Source organism: Aulonocara stuartgranti (genome assembly GCF_965226115.1).
Source record: "Aulonocara stuartgranti genome assembly, chromosome: 19".
In the NCBI taxonomy this organism is placed as follows: Eukaryota; Metazoa; Chordata; class Actinopteri; order Cichliformes; family Cichlidae; genus Aulonocara; species Aulonocara stuartgranti.
The window spans coordinates 28,573,083-28,583,572 of NC_138955.1; the positions used below are offsets into that span (position 1 = coordinate 28,573,083).

At 41.4% G+C, this 10,490-nt stretch overlaps 1 protein-coding gene across 1 annotated transcript; it reads left to right on the forward strand.

Annotated features, from left to right (window-relative positions):
- The first annotated feature begins 875 nt into the window (after nucleotides 1-875).
- LOC309695579 (uncharacterized protein) lies at nucleotides 876-9,930 on the forward strand. The gene is made up of 8 exons (XM_082516321.1): nucleotides 876-1,268; nucleotides 1,352-1,557; nucleotides 1,668-1,793; nucleotides 1,882-1,986; nucleotides 2,102-2,466; nucleotides 9,482-9,623; nucleotides 9,715-9,768; nucleotides 9,849-9,930. Exons 1-5 carry the CDS (start codon nucleotides 1,148-1,150, stop codon nucleotides 2,441-2,443), a joined length of 900 nt encoding a protein of 299 aa, XP_082372447.1. The 5' UTR covers nucleotides 876-1,147; the 3' UTR covers nucleotides 2,444-2,466; nucleotides 9,482-9,623; nucleotides 9,715-9,768; nucleotides 9,849-9,930.
- Nucleotides 9,931-10,490: the final 560 nt, after the last annotated feature.

Here is a 10,490-nt window from a genome sequence, read left to right on the forward strand (position 1 = left end):
CACTCCCTGTATTCTCAGATTCATTACACTGGTTAACTTACACATTTTCTTTCCTTTGTTTCATTTATTTTCAACATGCCAGAAACTGAGCATAACTAACCCTCAGTAAAACAAGTTACAAGTTATGGTATCTGGAACAGATTTACATTCAATATTTAGAGTTATATTTTGGACACACACACACACACACACACACACACACACACACACACACACACACACACACACACACACACACACACACACACTCAGCCATTATAACAGCCATTTCTACTACTCAAACACATTTGCATTTGTTATCTATATGTAGAGGCGGCAAGGGGCGTGAGACTTTTATCTCTTTCTATCTTCTATCTTAAGACACATTACAGGGTTTTGTAATTGGAAACTGGGTTTTTTGTATGGTTGGTCTGGAAAATTTGTTTGATACTTTGTGGTACTTGCATGGTCCTTGAGACATGGTGCTTGTAAAATCCCTCTATAATCTGCACAAGGGACTGGACATGTAAATGCAGTGTATGTGTTAGCATAGCATATTAATACATGTAGTGTTCTCTTTGTGTTTTTACAGATGACCTCGAGAAGCAACCCCAGAGCAGAACAATATTGAAATTGTTTTTTGGACTGTTGGGCGGATATATTATTGCCATAACTGGTCACCGAAAGGGAGTGATCATCAACATGACTACTGAGGAGGTTGAAATGGCAGAAAAAGCTAAGCAGGGTGCCCGCATCATCCGTGTATGTACTAAAACGATATAAATCTAAGTATACATAGACATTTTTTTATTCAGCTGAATAAAAATGTATTTTCATGTATTAGGTTAAACAGCACAAAACTCAAAGATACCATGGGCAAGCAGCTGTCCCCCTGTACAAGAATGAGTATACCTGGTTGCAGCGTTACAATCATATCAGAGAGTATGTTGAAGGCGGTTCGGAGGCACCGACTTTTTTCCACAGTTCTAGTGGAGGTGTTCTTCATAGACTACCGGTATTTTTCAAGGCAGCCTGGGAGATGATGAATCTGGGGATTGCCCCCACCTTCAACATGCTACGTTCCTCCTGTAGCACTTATGTGAGAAAACTTTTCATTTTTATTTTTTGACACACAATGAAGTAGGTTAAAGTGTCATGGGTTTTATTCATGTGGTTTCTTTTTAAAACATTATTCTTTCAGGCCAAGCGACAGTTGGGACGTAAATCTTACGACAGAGTGGCAACATTTATGTGCCATGATGCCATCACAGCCAAAAGATTTTATCAAGGTTATTTAAATAAGCTAAAGTGAAGTCATATATTTATCTATACACTTACATTTATTCATATTTAGTAATATTGCTTTGCACAGCTGAGGACCCTGCAGAGGACACACTCCAGAGCCGAGCACTGACCACCAATGCAATTGCAACATATGCAGCAAATAAAAGGAAAAGGAGAGAGGACAGAGGATCTGTGCAGGACGAGGACAGTGAAGGATCTGACAAGGAAGAGCAGCAGTCATCAGGAACAGAGGAGCTTTTAGACAGAACGCTCTTCCAGTGTAGCAGTAACAAGGTATGTGTGCCCTGATTCCCTTGGTAAGAGTTTTGATTGGTTGCACTTCTTTCATATATAATCATTTACTCCATCATGAACAAAACATATTTAATTTGTACCATAAACAGATGGTGAGCCCAGGTCAGGGTGAGGTTGCCTGTAGTGCCGGAGCCACAATAAGAGAAACTAAACAGGATTTGAAAAAGGGGGTGGAGCATCTACAAAAAGTGACATACCAGTTGCGCAAGAGAAAAGTATGTAATGTATGTTCTTGTGCTTGTTTTTAGTGTTTTCACTGATTACTAATCTTTTACCTTTTTACTTTTACTTTTCTAAAATCAGATGGTGGTCTTTTACAAAAATGATAGGACAGATGTGGGGAAACTCACACAAGAAGACAATCCAGAAGAGGAGGAGGAGGATGAAGCGAGGGAATGGGTTCCTAAGGTGGGCAGGAAAAATCCAGCAGAGTTTCTTCTCCTGCAGTTAAAGATGTAAGTGTTTTGTTTCCACACATCCATGAAAAATGAGTAAAATATATATTTTTCTGTTCTAATAACAGTCTGTGAGCTCATCTGAAGATGATGGGACAGATGACTGGAAACCCACACAGGATGAATCTGAAGGCTATTCAGAAGAGGAGGAAGAACAAGAACGTAAAAGGATTCCTAAGGTAGCCATGAAAAACAAAACTGGGTGTCCTGTGCCACAAAGAGATGTGAAATTCATCCTCAGTTTCAGTGCTTCCACAATCAATCCATCAAAAATGACCAAACATATTGTTGTCTTCTCTGAAAACAGATGGTGGCAGCATCTGAAGAGGATGGGACACATGATAGCAGACCCACACAAGATGAATCTAAAGATGATTCAAAGGATGAAGCAGAACATTTGGGACAAATGATTCACAAAGTGGCCATGGAAAAGGTAAAATTTGTCCTCTGTTTCAGTGCATTCAACAAAATATGTCTTTGTATTCTTCTGCGTCAGATGGTCAGCTCATATGAAATATGCAAGGAGTAAAGGTATTGAAGGTACATGAGTTTAAATACCTGGAGTCAAGCATCCAAAGCAACAAGCAGTGCAAAAGGCCAGGCAGGGGATGGCAGGGCTCAAGATGCTAAGATTTTGTTTGGGAGTGACCAGAATGGAGAAGATTAGAAATGAGTGCATCAGAGAGACAGCTCATGTTGAGCGGTTTGGAGACAAAGTTAGAGAGGCAAAGCTGACATGATTTGGACATATGTAGAAGAGGCATAGTGAATATATTGTTCCATATGGAGTTGCCAGGCAGGAGGGAAAGAGCAAGCCCTTAGAGGGAGTTCAAGGATATAGTGATGGAGGATATAGATAGGGTTGGTATGAACGAGGAGGCGGCTATGGATAGAATAAGATGGAGGCAGATGATCCACTGTAGTGACCCCTAAAGGGAGGAGCCAGAAGAAGAAGAAGAACTCAGCTTATTCGAAGAGGATGGAACATGATGGGAAACCTCCACCAGATAAATTCAAAGACAATTCAGAAAAGATGTGTTTGAGGAAGAGGTGAGTTAGCTGCAGTCCATTTTAGTGAGGTCATGAGGAGGAGTAGAAAGCTGCAGTAAATCTAATGATCGTGCTCGTGTATGTATAATACCAGCAGTGAGTTCTGAGGACTTGGACGGTCCAAAAACTATTTGCTAACAAATCAGCACAGGCACTTATAGTGGTGCACTATTACAAAATGCTTTTACTCACAAATAGGGGGCTAAAGTTCATTCCTTGCAGTTTGATTTGTTTCTAAAACAATCAATACCAACATGAAACTGGTTTATAATTTTTTTCTTGTTCTTGCATTTCTTTTTTTTTTTTTTTATTAAAGTTTTTGCATCGACTTTTACAAAAGATAAATTGAACAATATGCCGTTTTCTTTTTAAAGAACATAAAGCAATATAAAACATACATTCCCACCTCATGATTATAGCAGTACCAGTGGGTGTACAAACAGAAAAAGGAAAAAGTCCAATCTAATAATACTAGTAACAAACCCAAGGGTACAAGACAACAGTTCCTGAGTGTACAAAGGAGATGTGGAGAGTATCCAGAACCCACACCCCCACACAGACACATAAAAACCAAAACACACAAAAAAAAAAAAAAAAAAAAAAAAAAAAAAAACCACAGATGATAAGTGGTCAGCTTAGTGATAGGGATAAGTCAATTCTGTTAGAGAAAACAAAATATGTATAAAGTAGTTAAATAAATACTAGGGCGCAGGCACAATAGAATCCATATACTTAAACTTAGGCCTCTTACTTAAACATAAGATAAGAAAAAAATAAAATATGATAGAGTCTGAGCTGGCTAATTGGGAGCATTGCGAGACCGCAAAGTCTGAACATGGTCAAAAAAGGGTTGCCAGGTCTTAAAAAATTTGGCCGTAGACCCGCGTAGGGTGAATTTAATCTTTTCGAGTTTGCTAAAGTGCAAAACGTCTCTGATCCAGATTTCCCAGGATGGGACGGAAGGGGACTTCCAACATAACAATATTCTGCGTCTTGCCAATAAGGTGAAAAATGCTACCAGATCCGCTTGAGGCGTCGGCAAGGCAACTGAATCAGGAAGAACCCCAAACAAAGCAGTTAAGGGCACAGGTTGGAGGGTTAGCTGGGTGATCTTAGATAAAATCAAGAAAATATTAATCCAGTATTGTTTGAGGGATGAACATGACCAAAACATATGCATTAAAGAGGCAGGTGTTTGATGACAACGGTCGCAATCAGGGCTAAGATTGGGGTATATTTGAGCTAGTCTGGCCTTAGTCCAATGTATACGGTGCAGAATCTTACATTGAATCAGCCCGTGTTTGGCACAGAATGAGGAGCCATGGACCCGGTAAAGAATTTTATCCCAAGAGTCATCCTGAATCACACACCCCAGATCCTGCTCCCATGCCAATTTAATAGCCGAGATTGAAGAATTGCCAAAGGAGCATATTCTCCCATACAAACAGGAGATCAGGCCCTGTAATGAAGGGGGAGGCGATAGAAGGTTATCAAAGTCATGATAAGAAGGTCTAGATGGAAACTGAGAGGATTTCTCCTTAACAAAACTCCGGATTTGTAAATAGCGAAAAAAGTGACTTTTTGGAAGGCCAAATTTCAATGAGAGCTGTTCAAAGGAGGCAAATGTATTCTGAATGTACAGATCAGAAAAAGACCTAATACCCAAAGAGGCCCACAAATAAAAAGCACCATCAGCTAACGAAGGCTGAAAAGAGGGATTTTTCACAATGGGTGATTGAAGGGGAAAAAAGGTCAACTTAAAGTAACGACGAAATTGATACCATATTTTCAAGGTAACTTTGACAATAGAGTTATTATAAGAACCTGCACTCGGAGGCTGCTTTTGGGCATAAATCAGGGCTGGTAAAGAGGCTGAGACACAGGAAGAAGTCTCCAAACTGAGCCAGGCCGGGGCATTATTCGTGTCCTCCCCCTGTAGCCAATACCTGAGAATACGAATATTACATGCCCAATAATAGAACATAAAGTTTGGTAAAGCCATCCCCCCCATCTTTTTCGGTCTTTGAAGATATGTCTTGCGTATTCTGGGGTTTTTTTTGTTCCAGATGAACCCAGATAGAATCTTGTCTAATTTAACAAAAAAGGAAATTGGAATAAATACAGGGACACACTGAAAAAGAAAAGAAAATCTGGGGAGGATATTCATTTTAATTGTATTTATGCGCCCTGCTACAGACAGATGGAGTAGAGACCATCTGTCCAAATCCTGCCTAACTTTCTCCACAAGTGGGTCGAAATTAAGCTTGAAAAGAGCATGAAAATGACTTGTAATTTTAACCCCTAAATATGTGAAGTTGTCTGATACAACTCGAAAAGGCAGTGCTGTGCACTGATATTTCTGTGCAGCAGCATTCAGGGGAAACAGTTCGCTATTAGCAAGATTCAGTTTATAGCCAGAAATAAGGCTAAACTGTTCAAGTATTGAAAGTACCAAAGGGAATGAGGATGCTGGCTCTGAGATATAAAGAAGCAAGTCATCTGCATATAAGGAGACTCTTTGTTCTATACCATTTCTAAAAACCCCGGTGATACCTGGGTTTGATCTTAGCGATATGGCTAGGGGCTCAATTACGATTGCAAATAGCAATGGCGACATAGGACAGCCCTGCCTAGTCCCCCTAAACAGGGGAAAGAAGTCAGAGCATGTGCCATTTGTTTTGACAGCGGCAAGCGGGGAAGTATAAAGAAGTTTCAACCAGGAGATGAATATTTTACCAAAGCCGAATTTATCTAAAACATAAAAGAGGTATCCCCACTCTACCCTGTCAAAAGCCTTCTCAGCATCTAAACTGATCCCAAACTCAGGGCTGTTGGAGTCTGAGGGATTGTAAAGGACATTAAACAAACGTCTAAGGTTAGAGAAGGCGTATCTCCCTTTAATAAAGCCTGTTTGGTCCAGATTGATTAGAGATGGTAAGACTGCTTCTACACGCCTCGCTAGAAGTTTAGCAAGGATTTTATAATCCACATTTAACAAAGAAATGGGACGGTATGAGCCACATTGTAGTGGATCCTTATCCTTTTTTAGGATCAGGGATATAGATGCCTGCAGTAGAGAGGGTGGGAGGGATCCAACTTCCAGTGAGTGCTTATACATATTTATCATGAGCGGAGCCAGTTTAGGCATGAATTTACGATAGAACTCAACCGGAAACCCGTCCTGTCCGGGACACTTAGAACACTGCAGTTTGCTGATAGCTTGCATGATCTCTTCTACAGTTACTGGTCCCTCCAGCTGGAGGCTGTGTGTCTGATCGATTGATGGGAGCTTAAGATGATTGAAAAATGAGTCCAAAGCCTCCGTACTAAATGCACACTCAGACGCATAGAGAGATGAATAAAAGTCTCGAAATTGGTCATTAATTATTCTAGGATCCATAGAGACACCACTTAATGTCTGAATCCGAGGAATGGAGTGTGCAGCTGCTGCACTACGGAGCTGATGAGAGAGCAGTTTACTGGCCTTATCCCCATATTCATACTGGGAGTACTGACATTTCAGCAACATCTCTTCAGCCCGAGCAGAGGACAGGTGATCAAACTCAGTCTGCAAAGACAGCCTATCATTATAGACCTCTGGTGCCGGGCAAACGGCATACAACTCGTCTAATTGCGATATGCGTATTATGAGCTCGGACAATTTTGCTTTCCTTTGGTTTGCCTCAAAACCAGCATAAGATATAATATGTCCCCTGATAAAAGCCTTAAATGTTTCCCACAAAATAGAGGGTGATATTCCGGGTGTAGTATTTGTCTCTATAAATAAGTCTATCTTGGAATTCAGAAATGTGGTGAACTTATCGTCTGACAGCGAGCGTGTATTCAAACGCCATGGAGCTGGCGGAGAACATTGGCCCACTGCCAAATCTAGAGTCAACGGAGCATGATCTGAAATGACAATAGCACTATGAGAGCAAGAGCGAATCTGTGAAGTAAGTCGACTGTCCAGTAGGAAGTAATCAATACGAGTGTATGTATGATGAACAGGGGAGAAAAAGGTGTATTCTCTACGTGTAGGGTTGAGGAAACGCCAGGCATCAATAACAGAGAATTCTTTAAGGAACGTATTAATAATTTTGGAAGAGTTGGATTGCCTACCAGGCTTATTTGAGGATCGATCCAGCGGCCCGAGCCAGCAATTAAAATCGCCACCAAGAACCAAATAGTGGGAAGAGAAATCAGAAATTTTAGTGAAAAGAATACTAAGAAAATTTGGATCGTCCCAATTGGGAGCATAAACATTGGCAAAAATAAATTTAGTGTTCCAAATACTACCACTCACAATAATGAATCTACCATTCTGGTCCACTATAACCTTAGAAGAAACAAATGGCACTGATTTGTGTATTAAAATAGCAGCACCACGAACTTTGGAATTAAATGTAGAGTGATAGAGTTGACCCACCCACCCCTTGCGAAGTCTAAAATGATCTGAAATTTTTAGGTGTGTTTCTTGTAAGAACACAACCTGGGCGCCCAAAAATTGCAAATGATGAAGGACCTTGCTCCTTTTAATAGGTTGGTTCAGGCCTTTACAATTCCAGCTACAGAACTTAAATGAGTAACCTGCTTGTTGATTATTAATATTTAATTGCGGTGCCATATTAAAACATAGGTTGAGAAAAGCCACAGCTGACCAATGAAAAACACGCAAAAAACAAAATCAGTGTACAGAACAGTACAACATAAAAACAAAAAACACCCAAACTTCCCCCTAAATGCTGAAGCATCTTCCCTAACAAGATGCGCGCACCCCTCGCTAAACACACCCCTGAGCACTTCCTCCCAACCATTCGAAGTCCCAGTTGAGTTTAAGCTCCGTGCATTACAAGGCAAAGACAAATCAAGGATTATATGAGAGTATATTAGAACGAGACACATCCTAAAAAAAAAAAAAAAAAAAAAAAAAATTATTTCAAAGAAATTAAGCAAGATGGACATATCAGCCCATGGACTAAGACACTTATGTACCCTGAGAGGCTGGGCCCCCCAGGATCTTATTGGCAAAGTCCGTGGCAGACGCAGGATCAGTAAACTTACGTATAACTCCATCTGGAAGTGTCACCCTCAGTTCCGCAGGGTAGAACAGGCAGAACTTGATCCCAGGACAGGAATGCAGAAGGCGCTTGACACCAGTAAACTGTGAACGCTTTTTAGCCACTGCAGGTGTAAAGTCTGGAAAAATGGAAATCCTTCTGCCCTGGTAAAGTAGAGGAGAATTTGCCCCTGCAAGACGTAGCAGCTGTTCCTTGACATGGAAGTAATGGACTCTAATGAGAAGTGGGCGAGGAGGCGTTCCCTCTCTGGGCTTTGACCCAAGGGACCTGTGAACCCGATCTAACAAGGGTGCTTCATTCAGTTTCAGAAGATCTTGCAGGAGATGGGAAATAAACTCCCTAGGGTTGGAAGACTCCAAACCCTCGGGGATGCCAACAAGGCGAATATTGTTACGCCTTGATCTTCCTTCTAGATCCTCACATTTAGCTTGGAGTTGTCTGACCTCCTCCGTTAGGACCTTTACAGCAGATTGAAGAGAAGTCAGGTCGTCACTGCAGGTTGTAGCTGAAAGCTCCAAATCTTTAATGGTAGTCCCTTGAGCATTAACGGTGGCCTGTAGGGTGGTTATAGCAGCTTTAAACTCAGCCTTCACAGATGATATTTCTGACCGCAGTGTATGGGTAACCGTGTCAATCTTGCATTCAAGCTTGTCGCAGATGTCCCGTTTCAGAGCCTCCAATGCTCTGGTAAATGTGGCTTCACCGAGCGGTGCGCCCGCACCCTGCTCGTAGCTGCTCTCTGTGATAGCCGCGTCACGTTGGGATTCGCGGCCCAGCTCCGGGCTCTGAGAACCACCCGCGCCGGCTTGACCCCGTTTTCGACGGTGCTCCCTCTTATCTGCCATTGTACAAAAAGAAAAATGAAGAGCAAATGGTGAGGCTTTTAGTGGGAGAACTTGATTGCCCGGACGCAACTGCTACGGTCACCACAGCCAACCAGGAAAGAAGCTCCTACGGCCTTTCCCAGAAGTTGTCAAAAGTAGGTTTCCCGACCTCAGAGAGTGAAAAAATAAAAAAAATAAATAAACGAGCGGATGCTCGGCGGCAAGAACGGTTATTTAGAGCCTACAGGGCTGATATAGTAAATGCGGATGCGTCTTAAACCAATATTTTTGTCATTGCTTTGCGGAGCCCCGGGAGACACGTCTTCACACCATAGTCTTCTTGCATTTCTGTGTGTTATATGTACAGGACAGAGAAACGGCGATGAGCTCATTACGATTACAGCACCAAATTCCAGTTGTTACATAACAAATCTGAACATTACATCTAGATGAGCTAAAGTAACCTTGTTTTTCTTTGTCAATCATCATTTTTCAGATGCAGCAGGCCTATGTAAGCCAAGACAAAGCAATGACTGTGAATAAGAGTTCAGAAAAAAGGGTGATTCACCAAACCAGATGCTTGAAGAGGCTCACTTTTCATCAATCAACTCTCTTTGAAGACACCATACCCAGATCTGGTAACTGGAAACCAGCAGCTGTAGTAAAAATACACAAGTTCAAAGAACTTTAAGGTGAAGTGGTATTTATTTATTTCTCATTTGGTCTTAGATAACAACAAGAAAGACCAAAGTGGAATGTCATCTGCAGCAATAATAACCTCAGGTAAATATTAACATTATATTGCACAATATGAACAATGTTAAGTTAATGAGTAAGTAAATGATTATTTTCTTAAAATAAAGAACAACTGGAGGAGAAAGAGATACAAGAAGAGTCTCTGGAGAAGATGAAGAGTGAAGACAAAGTAGGAGAGAGAAAAGAAAAAGTACAGCAGGAGCCTCTTAAGAAGATGAAGAGTGAAGCCAAAGTAAGAGAGAGAAAAGAAAAAGTACAGCAGGAGCCTCTGAAGAAGATGAAGAGTGAAGCCAAAGTAAGAGAGAGAAAAGAAAAAGTGCAGCAGGAGCCTCTGGAGAAGATGAGGAGTGAAGCCAAAGTAAGAGAGAGAAAAGAAAAAGTGCAGCAGGAGCCTCTGGAGAAGATGAGGAGTGAAGCCAAAGTAGGAAAGAGAAAAGAAAAAGTGCAGCAGGAGCCTCTGGAGAAGATGAGCGGCAAAAGGAAAAGGAAGGAAGAAAAGATACAGGCAGAGCCTCTGGAGAAGATGAAGAGTGAAGCCAAAGTAGGAAAGAGAAAAGAAAAAGTGCAGCAGGAGCCTCTGGAGAAGATGAGCGGCAAAAGGCAAAGGAAGGAAGAAAAGATACAGGCAGAGCCTCTGGAGAAGATGAAGAGTGAAGCCAAAGTAAGAGAGAGAAAAGAAAAAGTACAGCAGGAGCCTCTGGAGAAGATGAGCGGCAAAAGGAAAAGGAAGGAAGAAAAGATACAGGCAG